At 40.8% G+C, this 19,612-nt stretch overlaps 1 protein-coding gene across 6 annotated transcripts in view; it reads left to right on the forward strand.

Moving 5' to 3' along the window:
- Window positions 1-2,191: 2,191 nt before the first annotated feature.
- The window catches only part of PPP2R5C (protein phosphatase 2 regulatory subunit B'gamma), a 64,440-nt gene continuing 47,019 nt past the window's right edge, over window positions 2,192-19,612 (forward strand). For 5 of the 6 annotated variants that reach the window (XR_011600290.1, XM_070941930.1, XM_070941955.1 and 2 more), the window contains exons 1-3: window positions 2,192-2,480; window positions 4,215-4,280; window positions 19,321-19,480. Coding sequence is in view for 4 of the 6 variants with exons in the window: in XM_070941930.1 (XP_070798031.1) it covers window positions 2,448-2,480; window positions 4,215-4,280; window positions 19,321-19,480 (259 nt within the window). In the remaining 2 variants the exon portion in view is untranslated. Of the gene's footprint in view, window positions 2,481-4,214; window positions 4,281-19,320; window positions 19,481-19,612 lie in introns of those variants that run through there. The other variant, XM_070941979.1, reaches the window with a different exon arrangement.

A 19,612-nucleotide genomic window follows, 5' to 3' on the forward strand; every position in this document is an offset into this window, starting at 1 on the left:
TGAAAAACATATATTCGAAGCAGTTACGCCAGGAAAGGAATACAAAACAGGTAGTCGTCAACTTACAACAATTCATTTAGTGACTGTTCAAAGTTATAACGGCACTGAACAAAGTGACTTATGACCTTTTTTCACACAACTGTTGCAGCATTCCCATGGTCATGTGATCAAAATTCAGATGCTTGGCAACTGACTCACATTTATGACTGTTGCAATGTCCTGGGGTTATGTGATCACATTTTGCAACTTCCTGACAAGCAAAGTCAATGGGAAAGCCAGATTCATTTAACAGCCATGTTACTAATTTAACAACTGCAGTGATTCACTATTTATTCATTTATTCATTATTTAACATATGGAAAATACATGGACTTATAGTAGTTCAATTGAAAAAATCAGACATTGGGCCGGTGTAGGCTCTTGATGGACATTCAGACACAATGTGATGGATATTTTGTTGAGGAGCACAAGTGTCACACTGAGGGGTAGAGACAAGACCCCACTTGAACAATGAGTCCTGGCAGACACCATGTTAGTGTGTGTTGATGCCAGTTGTTAGACAGCTGTTAGAGATTCACTAAACAACTGACAAGAAAGTAAAATGGGGCAAAATTTACTTAACAAATGTTTTACTTAGCAACAAAAATGTTGGGCTCAATTGTGGTCGTAACTCAAGGATTACCTGAAGATGTATGCAAGGAAAATATATGGGCATCTATTTCTGCCTGAATGATCTTAAAAGCATCCAGAACTGGGAAAACCAATTTCAACAGAAGAGTATTCTCTTCTGTTGAAATTGGTAAGCAGAAGATATGTAATTTTTACTGAATTCCACTAGTGCCAACCTGTTACATGGAAAATTGCAAGAGTCCTGTGATACCTTAAAACATTTACTGGTAGATATACAGGTAGTCCTCAATTTACGTCCACAATTGAGCCCAACATTTCTGTTGTTAAGTGAGACATTTGTTAAATGAGTTTTGCCCCATTTAACAACTTTTCCTGCCACAGTTGTTAAGTGAATCACCAAAGTTGTTAAGTTAGTAACATGATTGTTAAGTGAACCTGGCTTCCCCATTGACTTTGCTGGTCAGAAGGTCTCAAAAGGTGACCACATGACACGGGGACATTGCAGTCGTCATAAATATGAGTCAACTGCCAAACGTCTGAATTTTGATCACGTAGCCATGGGGATGCTGCAATGGTCATAAGTGTGAAAATCGGTCGTCAGTTTTTTTCAATCCCGTTGTAACTTCACTTAATGAACTGTTGTAAATCAAGGGCTACCTGTAATCAGATTACATTATTAAATGCAGATTGCAAGCCAGAGGAAGGCCTGTTGGGTAATCAAATATACCTTTAAATTGTATTTTCCACATATTTCCTACTGCAGCATCCTCCTGTAAAGTATAAGCGTCTGTTTTCAAGGATTACTGTAGCCGGGCCAGGTCTTCACAACAAAATCAAGACATTTTTAAAAACCTAACGAATTGATCTTCGGGTACGTTTCCCAGACTCCACAGGTAGATACAGCGGGCAGTGAAAGAGAAGCATTACATCCACATCCCAGCTTGGCAAGTACTGTTTTTTGGAAGCTAAGATGCCTTTTTATTTTCCCCTGAGCAAGGAGAGAAAGAAGTCTGGAAAACAATGCAGGAACCGCTCAGAAACGAGAGGACAATTCCCAGTGTGGACAATTAACCAGTGGGAACAGCTTTGCCTTCAGAAGTTGTCGGTGCTTCATCACTGGAGATTTTTAAGAAAAGAGCGGACATCCGCCTATCTGAAAATGGCATAAGGTCTCCTGCTTGAGCAGGGGGTTGGACTAGAAGACCTCCCAGGTCCCTTCCAGCTCTATTCTGCTTGAGAGCGGGAATCCAGCCGGCCGGCTTCCACCCCGCCTCACGCTGGAAACCAAACGTCAACGTCAGTATTTAAACCACGCCCTCCAGAAAGTGGCGGGATGGGCGGGGGAGAAAGGTGTGAGTGGGAGGAGGAAAAAGAACGTTAGAGCCACGTGACGCGGTCAAGCCAATGGAGAGGCGGCCAAGCTAGCCCCGCCGTGAAGCAGGCAGGCTAAGAGGACTCTTGGCGGCGGCTACATTCTCCTCCTCCTCTTTCTGCCAGCGCTCCCGGTAGTCGGAGAGCAGGGGGCGGGGGAAGAGGGAGACGAGTTCCGCGCGGGGTCTGAAGGAGGGAGCCAGCCAGCCAGCTAGGTAGCAAGCAAGTGCGGGAGGCGGGCGGGAAGGCGAGCCCGGCTGGCTGGCTGGCCGGCCAGCCGGAGGAGTAAGAGACAGCTGAAGAAGAGGGAGAAGGAAGGAGACGGGAGGGAAAGAAGGCAGAGGCAACGGGGCCACCATCACGCTTCCTCCTCCTCAGCTACCGTCCTTCCCGGGAGGCTGCGACTCCTCGGCCTGGCGGGCCCCCAGACATCCAATCGGTCGGCCATGCCGAATAAAAACAAGAAGGAGAAGAGTCAGGTCAGGCCCGAGAGAGGCAGCGTCGGCCGCGGAGTAGTCCCAGGCAGGAGCAGGCCCTTGGGGGGCGGGGGGGGGGGGCTGGCTGAGATGTTCTACCTAACTGGTTGGGTGGAGGCAGACTGGTGGGCCTGGAGAGCTTGGGGAGGGGGCGCCCGAAGGGAAGGGCTACAATGCTGAGTGGGTGGGTGGGTGTATATATGTTCCGATTTATTGGGAATCGGCTAGGTTGGGAAAAGGTTTTGACACTCCCCTGCACATTAGTGGAAGGTATTACTTGGGAATGAGTCCTTCCCACCTGTAGTACTTTATATGGCACTATTCATGTATGCATGCATACACACACACACACGTATTTCTTGTATAAAGTCACCGCCCCCCTCCCAGTTCCAGACTTGGGTGGAATGAGGTGTGGGGAAGCAAGAAGCACGTGTTTGTACTCTGCGGAGAACGGGAGTCTTGCCTTTTGGAGAGGAAAAGGCTTAGCGCGGCATAAGCTCTAAATCTGACAGTCCTTTTAACCACAAGACTCTCTGCTGCAACAAACTTGACACAAGCTGCCCCCCACCCCCACCCCGTTTTTGCAAGTGGTGTTTTGGAATGGTTTCTGGATGTCCTAAGTGTTCACTGATGAAAGAGGATGGGCTTATTTTGGAAAGTGACTTAAACTCTAGATGCGTAGTTTGGGGGGGGGCAGTTCTTGCAACAGACTGGCAAACGTGTGGAAAGCACTAACAGAGGTTGATGTAGGGAAATCAGTCTTGTTATAATAAACTCACTTCAGGATTCACTTGTTATTTTTTTGTCTTTCGTTTTGACATGTCTTTATGAAAGTGTCATTGAGCAAGTGTTAAATTTTAAAATATTGTTTTCCTATTGGAGCAGTGTGCAGGCATCATTCTATCTAGGCAATGGCGCAATCCTGTGCTTCTGTACTTTGGAATAAACTTTATTGCTCAGTGAGTCTCATTAATTCAAGTATGCATACGAACAGGCTGTATATGCATTAAAGCTGTATACTTTGTCTGGTAACTGGCAAATAGAGATCTAGTATCTTATTGTTTAATATTGAGTGAAACAGGAAGGTTCTCTTGTTAATTAATCCTATAGTGTTGAATTCTATGGTAGCATCTCCATATATGCTCATAAATGCAAATGTTTATTACATGTATTTTATTACTTTTATTAAAGTACTTTATATACACCAGGGCCTTAACTGGTTTGCTACAATTCTGCTTGACCTTATAAATCTCAAGAATAAATATCTAGGGAAATTTGTCTATTGGCTGAGGGCCTAGGTTCTTGTTGGCACTTGCATTCTGAAGTGTTTTAAACGCATATATGAGTACAGCTCATCATTTGGCATAACTTTTTAAATCCTATACATGGAAGCTCCTTGGTAAGATACTTGAACTCATGTGACCTCTCCATATTACAAATTTAATTAGGCCTTACAGAGAATTAGTCTACTGCCTTTGCTTTTTAAAAACTATTTCATGTTTTCTGTCAAAGACAGAATGTGCTTAGCACATTGTAAGCCACCCTGAGTCTCCGGAGAAGGGCGGCATATAAATCAAATTTTAAAAAAAAAAATGAACAGTGGTTTCAAAACTACTGTTTTGAAACAGTATTCTGTTTGATGTAATGCCCATTTTTAAATGCCCATTTACTAAATAATGACTTTAAACAAAATTATTCTGTGTGCGCTTGAAATTTTCTTATCTCTGTCAATTTTAGGAACCTCCAAAAGCAGGCAAAAGTGGCAAAAGCAGCAAAGATGTACAAGATAATCTGGATATTGAGGTGAGTTTTTAAATACTGGAAAAGTATGCTATGTTCTATAAGATTTGAAAGATTTAGAAGTCCCTTGTTTTGTGACATCTCAATCTGAATTTTCTGAGTAACTTTAAACCATTTCTCATTTCCCTAATCATATGGATTCTAGGAATGATTACTTAATTGAAAGAATTATTACAATAATATATTATAAGTGTTTTATAAGTTTAAGAAAAATTACTGTATAAAAGCTAAGTTTATTATTGAACATCTGGAGTCTCACCATATTTCAGTAGAACTGCTAGAGTATGAGTTAATTCACCTGTTCATATTTTAAATTGTTTATAAGCTTACAAATTGCAATGACAAAAATTTCTTAATTAAATTAAAATTCTACCAAACAAAACTTTTAGTAATCTAATTGATTTAAAAACTAATATCCTGTTTTAACTAGTCAGTAATTGTCTTACCTGTTTTGTGTTTCTTACATAATGTAGAAACTATTCCTATAACCCTAGGGCTTTTCTATTCCATCATTCATCTCAGAAATACACCAATTTGTTTGTTAATATTAGAGTAACGATGTTATGAAAAGGATCAGGAAGATGATATTTCTGTAATTGATTAAAAGCTTGTTATATTTCATTAAGCAGGGATCCCTTTACTAAAAAGTAAACTATAATCATTCTGAAAGTTAGCCAATGTTAAGAAATGGTCAGTAATTCTAAAGTTCCCTCAATTAGACCTAGCAGCTCCTTGACAAGAGATGAACCTCCCACATTCTGCTTGTAACACTACTGCAAAAAGGATCTATCTAATTATCAATAAAAATTGCTAGTACTGTAGAGACAAATAAGGGTCCATTCAGCAGGAAATGGCAAATACTGTGTCAGGGGAACATAATTCTCCATACCACCAGTCATGCCTTAGTTAAACTAACCTTAGTTGTGCATTTTGGGGAAAAAGTGAAAGTTTTATGATAGATGCTAATGTTCATAAGATATGCTATGAGAGCTTAGGGAGTTATTTTTAAGAAATATATTGAATTTGAACTAGACATGGCATTACGGTATTTATTTAACTTAGATGCTGCTCATCTCCCTGCCCCGTGTGACTCTCGGCAGCTTACAGTAACACAACAATTACGAATTAGATATTGAAATTAAATAAGATGCTGTTACTTTATGAATCAAATAAAGTAATGATTCTCTGTTTTAAGATGAAAGTACATTTCCTTTAAGAAAAAATATTATAAATGATAGAAATGTTTTGTATCTTGGATTCAAAACAAAGGATTTAGAGCAGCTGAAGATATGCATGCTGCACCTCTTGGCACCTTAGAAAAACAGTGTCTGTTCCTGGTTTCACCTGATAGCCATACAATCGCATAAAAGTCATATTTGAAGTAAGGAAGAGCCAGTACATTTTTTGGCCTCCTATGTATACAGTATTTTTCTGTAAGAACATAGTTACCATGTGACTTCAGGAAAAGATACATCATCTTTAAGGATGTGCTGACAGATATATTCATGCCCACCTCTGTTCCAAAGCAGTTTTTCTGCTTCAGATTCAAGTGCTATGCATATCTAGTAAGGATGAACACCGTATATAAGTTTATTCTCAATGTTTTCCTTTGTGAAGCTTTCTTGCATTAAACATTATCAAAAATATTTGATAGTATTTTCCCTGTTGTTCTACAAGTTAAAAAAAAATAAAAAAATTTTTAAAAAAAGTCATAGAAAAATTTTCTCTGTTGCTGGAGAGAGTAGAACTAAGGAGATAGGAGCATGCACAGATATCTGATTGGATGTATATTTGGATTAGCTTCCATAGCTGCAATTCTTAAAACCACAGAATGGTTAAGAATTGAATGTCATTTAGTATTGCAGGGCATCGTACATGCTGAATTGTGAGAAGCTGATAAAGTGATGATTTAACATTCTAACACAAGTATTTTAAACATGGTACATATTTTAATTTTTTTTAGAAGTACATTGTACATATGTACATGGGAATACTAATGGGGAAGCTTGTTGCCCAGTTTGAAATTAAAGTTCTATGAAAATAGAGAACTTGCATATTCAAATGCAGCTTATCTCTGGATATATATATAGAGAGAGAGGCCTTAAGAATCCTTTTCCAAGTAACAGATTTCTAGGATATACAGTACAAGATTTGACCAGAGAGTGCTGTTTATAATGGGTGAAGAATAATAGAATTAATTGAATGTATGCATAGATGTGCTGCAGACAGTAGAACTAAATGAGGTAATGATAGGAGAGCTTCTGGATCCAACAAAGGGGCCATTTACTATATAATTGGGTGAACCTTGTGATCAATCAGAAGCATTTGGGAAGCAGTGGTGTACAAAATTCAGATACTCATTTTCCTGAGCTCAAGAAAAGGCACAGCCCTGAAGTTTTCAATAGATATAGCAAAGGTACCTGCATTGAATCAGGTGAAATCTAAAATTTGTTACTACCGGTTCTGTGGGCGTGGTTTGGTGGGGGTGAGGGTAATGTGACTGGGTGGGCGTGGCCAACTTTTTTTTTTTTACTTTTAAAAGCATTTTTTCTACAACCTTAAGAGGTTGCAGAAAAAAATGCTTTGAAAAGCCTCTGACGATCCCAGCTGAGCCGCGCGATCATCAGAGGCTTTTTTTTTTAATTTTTAAAAGCATTTTTTCGGCCGAAGAGGTTGTAGAAAAAATGCTTTGAAAAGTAAAAAAAAACAGCCTCTGATGATCCTGCGGCTCAGCTGGGCATGCGGGGGGCAAGGATTTTTGCTACCGATTCTCCAAACCACTCGCCGCTATCGCTACTGGATCAGGCGATCCAGTCCGAACCAGGAGCATTTCACCCCTGCATTGAATCCAAAACTCTTGCCTGCTTCATATCTAAACGCCACACATTTCTAACTGCAAGCAATGTTTTATAGTTGTTCATAATTATAGATACGGTAGGATGTAGTATATAAGAATTGTTACTACCAGCAGTGTCATTAATTTGTTTAGCCTTTTTTTAAAAAAACAAACAAACATGTAATTAGGGGTCCTCAAAAATTCTAGGGAGGAGTCACAAGCAATTTAGAATAGAGTTGTTTTTTTAAACTCATCAAGCTCATACAGGCTTTCACTGGGCAATCCTGGAGCACACTTACATAGGTAGAGCAGAGAACAGGGGCATATGCAGAGGGAGAGCAAAAAAGTAAAGATGATAGCTTCAGTTACAAAAAGGTGGGGCTTTGCTCATTTACCCTTAGACACAATGTGGTTGTTTGAACACTCCATAGATGCCACTGGTAGAGAGCAGAGTCTTGATAAGGTTTTAATAGCAATCAAGTTTGCTTGTGCAGACAAAGTAGGATCGTGGTAAAATTCATTCCTGCTGTGCCTGGCCAAACCTGCAGTGGACTCGCACAGGCAAAGCAAGGAGCAAAACCTGGAGCAACTTTTTATATATAGCTTTGTATCCCGTCTACCCATCTAAAAATGAACTCACCAGTCATATAGTAGCTTTATTATTTATTAATCTATCAATCCAGGGGATTACAAATTCTTACAGCATATACTGGTAAATTATAATGCCTGAAAATGTAAAGACGTATTGTCTTTCTAAGACACCCCATAAGCCTTTGTGTGGCAATAGGAGTTGAGTTGTTTCATGATCCATTTTACCTTGCCTCCAGTGCTATGATATGCTGTAATTCTGCCTTGTTTAATTTTGTCTAATTTTTGTAAATTCAATCTGAAACCTTTGTCTGAAAATGTACTAGCATATGTTATTTTTTCCCAAGTGTTAGTGAAAAATGCCAGATTGTAAAGTCTAAAGATTGTCCGCAATTCAAAGGACAGAAAGAACAAATAATAGTAACTTAATGTATTTTATTTATAAGTATCTTTATAAATGATCACTCTGTTTCAATTTTAACATCACTTTCTAACAATATTTGTGCACTAGTGAAAGAAACTATTTCAGACATCATGCAGCTATATAAACATTAAAATGTAGGTTTCTAAGACCAAAACAAAAGAAGATTTATAGCCAAACTTGCAACTCAATTTGGGTGGCGGGACAGGGGTTGGAACTACATATGATGAGATGTAATCCTGATAGCAGTAAACCTGGTATCATCATCATTTTCTTAACAGTATCTAATAAAACAAAATATAAGGCATCATATGAGATGGTTTCTGATCAGGAGTGACATGCTCCTGGTTCGGACCGGTTCGGCCAAACCGGTAGCGATGGCGGCGCAAACCTCCACCCAGTCGTTACTTCCTGGTTTTAACTTCCTGTTACTTCCTGTTTTTTACCCTCTGTGCATGTGCAGAAGGGTTTGCACATGCGCAGAAGGGTCCAAGCGTGCGTGCACACTTCCGAAGAGTAAGTGTGATTTCCCCCCTGTTTCTAATACTTAGTCAGCACTAATTAAGTAAAGCTGAATTGGTATAAACATACATAATACAGTATATATTTTGTCAGATGAGATACAGGACTACAATTTTTGGTAGCAGTTGAGCAGCTACATCTATCCTGGTTTCAGAAAAATTTCTGCATACTTCATGAAATGAGATTGTCATCACATTGTTTTTTGCATCTAAAGCCAAATCTTCCTGTTATAATGGATACTGTTTTGTTTTATTTAGCATGGTAGTCTCTTAAAATTAGCATATTTTTGGGGAGATTTGACAAACTGTTAGAAATAGAGAATGGTTAATTTTCTTTTTCTCTGCAACTATTATTGCATTATAAACTTGGATCTCCATATAGTACCATTTATTGCCTTGCTTTGGATTCTAATTGAGATCATTCTATCATTTTGGCACTTGTGCACAAGCACTGACTTCAACTGCTGCAGATCTTCTTTGTCTTGTCCAAAGAAAATCTGGTGTTCCTCTGATGTGAATTGACCCAATCCAGGTCTTTTACTTCACTGATTCCCAGAATGCCAATGTTCAGCCATGACATTTTTGCTCTGACAGCATCAAGCTTGCTTTGGTTCATATCCTGATATTCCACAGACTAATGACATATGTATCTTGGCAGATCTATCTTTTCTTTTGCCTGTGGATATATCAGTAGGTGGACATCTTTTCAGCTGGCCAGCTATCTGGAAATATCTAGATGCCCAATATTAGCTTACACAAAATATAAAACGTGTTATTGTTTTCTGGCATAGCTGAGAAAATGCTTAGGTCTTTTTCTCTGCAATCTTACTTCTCTTGCAGTAGATTTATTAAGAAGAAGCTAGTAATAAGCAAGAGATTAATTCATACATAAGATGTAAATGCCTAATTATTTATGTTAGATTACTTCACAAAATATGCCTTTGCAGAATACTTTCACATCCAAACTGCCAAAGGAGCCATTGAGATCTTGTGCAGAATGAAGAATATTGGGAGACTTCATATTTGTGAGATATTTAGCATTTACAATAAAGCATTTAATGTAGGGTTCTATGGGTTACTTCTGGAGATATTATCTGTATTCTGGCATTTGCAAGCATTAAACCATAAACCTCTGGCTTATAATTGCCATATTTTACATATACATTAGACAAGACCCTAAAAATCTAATATTAAATTCAATATTAAATTAAATTAAATCACTATTTTTATTTCCTTTTCTAGATAAGCAAAGGAGAGAGAAATTTGTAATCATGTACTAAGACTTCAATATTAGAATTGGAATTTCTATTAACATGGATATTAGTATGTCATTATGTCAGGGATGAGGGGACACAGTGGCTCAGTGGCTAAGACAGTCAAAAGGTCGGCAGTTCAGTTGTTCGAATACCTAGGGCCGCATAACGGGGTGAGCTCCCGTTACTTGTCCCAGCTTCTGCCAACCTAGTAGTTCGAAAGCACATAAAAAATGCAAGTAGAAAAATAGGACCCCTATTGGTGGAAAGGTAACAGTGTTCCATGCGCCTTTGGCGTTTAGTCATGTCGGCCACATGACCACGGAGATGTCTTCGGATAGCGCTGGCTCTTCGGCTTTGAAACGGAGATGAGCACCGCCCCCTAGAGTCGGGAACGACTAGCACATATGTGTGAGGGGAACCTTTACCTTTACCTTTACCTTTACCTATGTCAGGGATAAATTATGATAGGGAAATAGTTTTCATCTGGAATCTCAGGTTGCCTCCTGCAGTATCTAGCAGGGACTGCAAATTACAGATCTGAATATTTAAATTGTTCATGACTTACAGTATAGTTATCTAGCCTATTCTTAAAAGCTTTCAGTGATGGAGAACCCACAACCTCCCTAGAGAGATTGTTCCTCTGGAGTACAGATCTTATCAACAAATTATCATCACACTCCCTGAAATTCTACCCCTATACTGAATAGCAATCTGAGAACAGAACAAAAAACTCTTGTTTTTTTTTCTATTTCCACAATCTTGTGTCCACAATATAAGGACACAAGATTCTGTCCTTTCTCTGCACTGTATTCAAAATAATTCAGCAATCCTGCAGTAGGGAAACAAAAGCTCTTACATTTATATTCCGGACACTATTTTTATGAGGGTAATTGTTAAATTACTTTTTAGCTCCTGTAATATCTTACCGTTCAAGAGCTGATAGATGTTTATTTCTGAAGAACTTTTATTCACACCATATCCAGTTCATTTTGAAGTAATATAGTGTATGTTCCATACAGGATGACATTATTTCTGGTGTTTGTATAGGCTGATACGATAAACATACCTTTTTTTCTGGATAGCTTTGGTTAGCTAGTGAATATTTTTTGTGAATATTTTTACCATATTTTATATGCCTCTGAACCAGCATATATTTCATTTTTTATACTGAAATGCTTTTTCAATTCTTTCATTCATGATTATAGCATTGCTTTATTCAATTTTTTAGTCTAACATAAATGTATTTTTTCACAACAAATTGGTCAGAGTTAAGTGTGGTATAAAATTCTAACATGTTATTATTTATTTTGTCCAATTCAAACAATTAGTAATCAGATCTTTTTTAATGCTGATTATTTATTTATTTATTTATTAAATTTATATACCGCCCTATTCCTGAGGGACTCAGGGCGGTGAACAGCGAACGATAAAAATATATGTAATACAAACGTTAATAAAAAAACCAATTAAAATATACTAAACACTCTGGTCCTAGATAATTCAAGACATCCCAGTTTAAAATAAAATCAAAAGCAATATAAAGGGAAAGTTAGGCCAGGCCGGCCTGCTGAAACAGGAATGTTTTGAGGGCACGGCGGAAAGTGCGCAGATCCGGAATCTTCTATATCTCTGGGGGGAGCTCGTTCCAGATGGTGGGTGCCTCACAGAAAAGGCTCCCCCTGGGGGCCACCAGTCGACACTGTTTGGCTGAAGGCACCCTGAGAAGCCCCTCTCTATGGGAGCGTACTGGGCGGTGAGAGGCTATTGGTGGCAGAAGGCGGTCTCGTAAGTACCCCGGTCCTAAGCCATGGAGCGCTCTAAAGGTGGTAATTAAGACCTTGAAGCACACCCGGAAGACCACAGGGAGCCAGTGCAGCTCGCGCAGGAGGGGAGCCACATGGGAGCGCCATGCTGCTCCCATAACTACCCGCGCGGCCGCATTCTGGACCAGCTGGAGCCTCCGGGTGCTCCTCAAGGGGAGCCCCATGTAGAGAGCATTACAGTAGTCCAGGCGTGAAGTGACGAGGGCATGAGTGACCGTATTTAACGAGTCCCGATCCAGAAAGGGTCGCAACTGGCAAATCAGGCGAACCTGATAAAAAGACCTCCCGGCCACAGCCGTCAAGTGTTCTTCTAAAGACAGCCGTGAGTCCAAGAGGACACCTAAGTTGCGAGCCCTCTCCATGGGGGGCAATGACTCATGCCCAGTAATCAGTGATGGCACCAACTGACTATATCGGGACGTCGGAAACCACAGCCACTCGGTCTTGGATGGGTTGAGCCTGAGTCTGTTCCTCCCCATCCAGATCCGTACAGCCTCCAGGCACTGGGACATCACTTTAAGGGCATCATTGGGGTGGTCCAGGGTGGAGATGTATAGCTGAGTATCATCAGCATACTGATGATACTTCACCCCAAAACCACGGATGATCTCACCCAGCGGCTTCACATAAATGTTGAACAGAAGGGGTGAGAGAGCCGACCCCTGTGGCACCCCACATACAAGGGGCCTCGGGGTCGACCTCTGCCCCCCTGTCAACACAGACTGCGACCGATCAGAGAGAAAGGAGGAGAACCACCGCAACACGGTGCCCCCCACCCCTAACTCTTCCAACCGGTGCAGCATGATACCATGGTCGATGGTATCAAAAGCTGCTGAGAGGTCTAATAGGACCAGGACAGAGGAGCAACCCCTGTCCCGGGCCCTCCAGAGATCATCTACCAATGCGACCAATGCCGTTTCCATGCTGTATCCAGGCCTGAAGCCCGATTGGAACGGATCTAGATAAGCCGATTCATCCAAGTACTGAGGAAGCTGTCGCGCTACCACACTCTCAACAACCTTCGCAACGAAGCGAAAGTTGGAGACTGGACGGTAATTAGCCAACACTGCTGGGTCCAGGGAAGGCTTCTTGAGGAGAGGCTTCACCACCGCCTCTTTCAAGGCGGCAGGGAAGGCACCCTCTCTCAAGGAAGCATTTATAATCCCCTGGAGCCAGCCTCGTGTAACCTCCCCAGAGGCCAGCACCAGCCAGGAGGGACACAGGTCCAATAAACATGTGGCCGCGCTCAGTCTGCCCAGTATCTTGTCCACATTTTCCGGAGTCACAGAATCAAACTCTTCCCAGGTAATATTCTCAAGACTTGCCTCCATCCTCCCTCCCGAATCTACCCAGTCAGAGTCCAAATTTTCCCGAATCTGAGCGATTTTGTCATACAGATATTGTACAAAGTCCTTGGCTCTACCCTCCAAGGGGTCCTCCCGCGCTTCCTGGTGGAGCAGGGAGCGGGTCACCCTAAACAGGGCGGCCGGGCGATTATCTGATGACGCAATAAGAGCGGAAAAATAGTTACACTTTGCTGCTTTTATTGCCACCAGGTAGGTCTTAATATGAGACCTTACCAGTGTTCGGTCAGATTCAGAACGGCTGGCCCTCCAACTGCTCTCCAGGCGTCTTTTCCGGCATTTCATCTCCCTCAGCTCCTCGGTGAACCAGGGAGCCAGGTGAGATCGACGCCGGGTTAGAGGCCGCAAAGGCACGACCCGGTCCAAAGCTCCAGCGGCCGCCCTATCCCAGGCAGCCACTAGGTCTTCAGTCGAGCCATGTGCCAGAGCCTCAGGAAATGGCCCAAGCTCCGTCTGGAACCTATCCGGGTCCATCAGGCGCCTGGGGCGGAACCACCTCATCGGTTCCGCCTCCCTGCGGCGGGGTGTGGTGGTTCGAAGGTCAAAGCGAAGGAGGGAGTGATCTGACCATGACAAGGGCTCAATCGCTATATCCCCTATCTCGAGACCACTCAGCCACTGACCAGAGACAAAAACCAGGTCCAGCGTGTTTCCCCCCGTGTGAGTAGGGCCATGAACTAATTGGGTCAGGTCCATGGCCATCATGGAAGCCATGAACTCCTGAGCCACCTCAGACGCCTCACCGACAGATGGCAGGTTGAAGTCCCCCATGACCATAAGCCTAGGGGTATCAATTGCCACCGCGGCTATAACGTTGAGTAGTTCAGGCAAGGCCGCTGCCACGTGGCAGGGAGCCAGGTACGTAACCAGCAGGCCCATCTGCACCCCATGACCCCACTTCACAAGGAGGGACTCATATCCGGCTGTCTGAGGAACAGTGGCCTCCCTCGGACCAAGACCCTCTTTAATGATAACTGCCACCCCCCCCGCCCCTTCCCTGTGACCTTGGCTGATGAAATGCCCGGAAACCGGGTGGGCACATCTCTACGAGAGGGATTCCCCCCTCCTGGCCCAACCAGGTCTCCGTAATACCCACTAGGTCCGCTCCCCCCTCCTGAACAAGATCACAAATGAGGGGGGCTTTATTTACCACGGACCTGGCATTGCATAGCATCAGCTGAAGGCCCAGGGCCTGAGGGTCTGTGCCACCTGGGGAACGAGAAGAGCATTGGGGGCCGGAGCGTGCCACCGCTTGAAGACAGCGAGCGTGCACTCCCACAACTTGATGTGGCCCCCTACTCCCGCCATATCTGCCCCTCCCACCTACAGTACTGATGTAATGTCTATCAACAGCACAAGCTCTAACCCTCTCCTTGGCCCCGGATTCTGCATCTCCTCCGTCGTGCTCTTCAGATGGACTAGATCCCGTCCCTCGCGGGTTAATCCCTGAACCCATACAACCCACCCCCCTCCCGGGAGGCCCCCCAGCCTCATTATTTACATTGGAAACCACCCTCCTCCCAGATCCCCTTAAAATAGAATTTGAAAAACTAACTAAAAAAACCCAAAGCTTCCGGTTCTTAGCATACCACCTCTCGGGGTTCCAAAACCCGTCCTCGAGGGCGGCCCTAGATAACTGGGAGGGCCAAACTTGCGAGAGGGGGGAATCTCGCAGTGCTAGGAGCTCTGTTATTGAATACATCGGAGGTGAGATAGAATTGGAGGCGATGAAAGGCCATTTTCTTCTTAAGGTGTTAAAGATGGTTTAAAATAGATGGTTAAGACAAAAAGGGTAAAGTAGATAATTGTACAAGGAAGCTAATATAATAGAACATTGGAATACCGTCTCCCTCTTACAGTGATGGGAAAGTCTTGTGATTATCAAGAAAGGGGGAAAGTGTTACCTTCATGTCCAGGATGGAATTTTATATTTTAAATAATCCATTCTATTAAAACTATGTAATGTTTTCCATTATGAAAGAAACCAATGTTGTGATCTTTAATTTGCATTATTTCCTGGGCAGCATATATCAGTTTTGACCTTGATAGAGGCAGAATTGCACCTTTTATCTTACGTTTTATAAATAATTTCTCATTGTTATCCTCCAAATTATTCAATATTTGGAATCTTCTCCATTAGTTCCTTAAACTTAGTAACTAGCACAGCTGAAAAAACAATTAGATCAGGGCCATCTTGGAATGTTCACTTTTGCTAAAATGGAGCTGACTTTTTTTTCCTTATTCTTGGTACCAAGTTCTTATACATTTTACCCAATTCAAATCCAGATCCAAATCAAAATAGAGGGGTTATTGTTTCTTCATCCCAGAATGCCAGAAGAAAATTGCAAAGCCACCCATGTTATTACAACTTATTATACTTTAACATGTCAAAGCAGTAGCAATATCTAGCCATCCTTTGCTGATGTCAAAAATATGAAAAGGGGTCAGGTCCAGTCAGAACCTGGATGAGAGAATACCAGAGCTTTCCAGACTAAGCTATAGATTAAAGTAGGATATGTGAAAAGAAAATCTGAAATAAGGTAAAATGGTAAAAAAACAAAAAAAAAATGGTAAAAAAACAAACCAAAAAAAAACCTATATTCTTGCAAAAAATGCTGTTCCTGGAATTTAAACTTGATTTGAAGGGAGATTTTATGGACTGTTTGTTCTAAAACACTATGGCTATGTGTAATTTCTTGTATCATCTTAATATGGTTTTTAATAATGTTCACTGTCCAGTGTAGAAGTTCTTTTGGGTGTGCCAGTTACATACCCTGTTTCCCTCAAAATAAGACATCCCCTGATAATAAGCCCAATCGGGCTTTTGAGCGCATGGCAATAAGGCCAAGCGCTTATTTCAGGATTCAAAAAAATATAAGACAGGGTCTTATTTTCGGGAAAATATGGTATTGGCAGCTAACTATGAAGTACATTTGAAAAATATAGCATGTTAAATAATGTTAAATAATGGTAGAGTTTTTGTGAGCATTTAGTGTTTCTGTATGTGTCATGATTGCATGTGAGATTAAAAAAAGTGAGCGGGTCTTGTGTGTGCTGTTTTGGAAGCCTTTGTGATATTATAGGAGGCTGTAACAAGGGTAAGGTGAAAAACTGCTTTTTTTGAGTGGGCTTTTTGAGTGTTTGATGGTAGATTTATAGGAGTAATGAATGATAATTCAAACTAATCTTGTATAATGAAAACAAATTATCAAGAATGTAGAATCTTGACTAAGATGAGTTCAAATTCATCATTGTCATATTTGTCTTGATATATTTACATTTTTGTATCCATAGTTGTGAATTTAGTTCCACGGTTATGGAAATTAATATTTTAAAGAATTAGACTGAATGGTCAGTACCTGTAGTTTTACTTCTTATAAATAAACACACACATCCTCAGTCTTTAAATTAGAATTTATTTTATTTATTTTTATTTGATTTATTTGATTTATATACCGCCCTACTCCCGAAGGAGTAGGGACAACCAAACAGTAAAAATACATAGATACAAAATTTAAAAACAAAGTAAAATCAAATTAAACAATTTGGGCCAGACAATCCAATCATTTAAAACCAATTAAAATTTGCATAATTAAAAAGAGGGAAAAGATTAGGCCAGGCCCACCTGGTGGAATAAAAAGGTCTTAAGAGCGCAGTAGAAGGTGCACAGATCCGGGATCCTCCATATCTCCGTATCTTCCAGATAGTAGGTGCCCCCACAGAGAAGGCTCTCCCCCTGGGGGCCGCCAGTCGACATTGTTTGGCCGACAACACCCGGAGGAGCCCCTCTCTATGAGAGCGTACCAGCCGGTGGGAGGCTATTGGTGGTAGTAGGCGGTCCCGTAAATAACCAGGTCCTAAGCCAGAATTTAAGTAGTTATAAACTTAAGTATCTCTAAGTAGTTTATCACTTAGAGTTTATTACATTTAAGTTATAAACCTGTGCCAAACACCTTTCCTCAAATAGCTGAAGATTAGGAAAGAGGAAATGGTTTGGAGAATAAGTAATTTTTCTCAGCAATTTCCTCAAGATATTCCTTTCTTGAGCACATATAAAAAAATCAACTTTGAAGTAGTAATATTATTTCAGCACTTTGCTCTATAGTTTGCAATAACATTGCACATAACATTAGAAAAATTCCCATTTTCGAATATAAAATTCATTGTTTACACTGTTTACAATTATAAACAGTTGTATATGCCAAAATTTAATATATTGTAAATCTAGTTTCCTCCACTGGAGGTTATTCAGTTTTTATGTCCAGAGGGATATCTAGGTTTATCGTGAAAGTAAAGTCATAGTTTTGAAATAAGTACACTAATGCAGGGATCCTAATCCTCTTTGAATCACTGGTGCTTTTGAGAATGTGTTCTGGGCATTCTCTCAAAAATTTCACCTTGGAAGACATGGCCAGACACAAAATAGGTTGAAGTGATTTAAAGAAAATATAAAAACAAAAAACAAAAAATCAAAAGGAAGAGATGAAATCTGAATGATAAAACAGAAATTTATGGTTTGTGATCTGCATAATGTTATAGCCAAATGCATTTTGTTCAAGGCTTAAGGATAACACTAGGAATAAAGATGATTCTAGAGCTAGTTAGCAGCAAGAGAGATGCCTATCAGCACACATTTCAGCACTTACGACTTATTAATGAGAAAGTAATATCTATAGGAAGAAAAATTGTGCAATTTACCGTATTTTTCGGAGTATAAGACACACTTTTGTCCCCCCTAAAGGAGGCTGAAAATTTGGGTGCATCTTATATTCCGAATGTAGCCCCGCCCACCCTTCAGCCTCCGCGCATCCTCTTCCTTGCTGCAGAGATTGTCACCGACAATGGCTTAGCCATTTTGGGCGCTGCGTATCGCGTTTTCAGCCTCCAAACGCTCCGTTTGAGAGCCCTTCTAGGCTGCAGGATTGCCAAAGCACATCACCACTGATCGCCACCTGAAAACATGACACGTTTGGAGGCTGAAAACGCAACGCGCAATGCCCAAAATGGCTACCTGGAACAGCTCCTGCCTTCTCTTAACCCTTTCCGCGCTTCGCCTGCTTTAGTCACTGGAGGTCCCTCCAATGATCAGCTGTGCTTTTGAAGCTGTTTTTTAGCCCCAACCAGGTGCATGCGCTCAAAATCAGCGAACTAATGTGCTGAAGCTGACCAGGCTAAGGACACTAGCCAGATGAATACCTGGTAGGCAGAAATTTTTTTCCCTATTTTCCTCCCCAAAAACTAAGATGCCTCTTATACTCCAGTGCGTCTTATACTCCGAAAAATATGGTAAATAGCACATTGAAAGGCTTCTCTGAAAGTTAACATTTTTAAAATACATTTTTCAAAGGAACCCATGAAGGCAAGAGCCTTCACTTTTGTAAGGGGGTAGGGAAGGAATGTCCTGTGATTTCATCCAATTTTCTCTTTGATAACTACTGGTAGGTAATATTGCTGCTGCTGCTGATGTTACCTAGTTTAGTAATGAAACAATTCAAAGAAAACCATCAAGCTCAGAACACCAAGAACTCCACAGCTATAAGGTTTATTTCTAAACAAAAAGCTTGGGAAAGTGGAATCTTGTTGGAATCTTGCATGAGCAGCAAACCAAGTTCTTGTAGCTTCTGTGCAACCATAATTTTCGCCTTCCTCTAAAGTTGTAATTTTTTTTGAAACTCAGTAAACCAGCTACTATAGATATTAAACACTTCCAGTAACTTTAGTAACTTTCTTGTCTGTTTTTAAAAATTTGAATAAAGGAGAAAAAGAAATCAAAATATATTAAAAGCAGTTTGCAGACATTTAATCTCCAAAGTTGTGTGATGGTTTATTTTGTAATCCTGAATTGCAAATAGAGAAAGCTTAAAGAAAACCAAACATAGGATCATATTAAAAATACTTCTTTTCTAAAGAAAAATGAACAGTGGACATCACCATCTTTCTCAAGACCTTTATCTTATGGATTTTGATGATAATATGGCATTTGTTCATTTACATTAAAGCTTCCTCACTCTGCTTCCTATCACTATGTACCATTTCCTTTTAGGCTTAGGCACAAAAGCCAGTTGGGTGATCTTGGGCCAGTCTTTCTCTTGCCTCTAGGAAGATGGGAATGGCAAACCATTACTGAAAAACATTGTTAACAACATTAAGTGAAGTTTGCATCAATAAAATCTGTTGCTGCCTAATTAACATTCTTTTTAAGAAGTCTCATGATGTTTTGCTTTTTAAAAACAGGTCTCATGCAAAAAATCGAATACTGTATCATCTGCAACACAGTTATCTAAAATCAAAGCAACCTCTACACAAGCTGCAGCAAAGAAAGAAAAACGGCAGAGTTCTTCAAAATTTAGTATTACGAGTAATAGAGAACTCCAAAAACTGCCAGCTTTAAAAGGTATTTGCATTTTTTTTCACACAAATCATAATGCAGGTGGGGATCCCAAAGGTGTGGGTTCACACAGTTAGTCAAGCCTGTAAAATACGAATTTACTGTGGATTATTTTTTCCTTAGTTGTCTTTTTTTTTT

This window comes from Pituophis catenifer, unplaced genomic scaffold (genome assembly GCF_029215685.1).
Source record: "Pituophis catenifer annectens isolate HBS135680 unplaced genomic scaffold, rPitCat1.0.hap2 SCAF_1, whole genome shotgun sequence".
NCBI lineage: Eukaryota > Metazoa > Chordata > Lepidosauria > Squamata > Colubridae > Pituophis > Pituophis catenifer.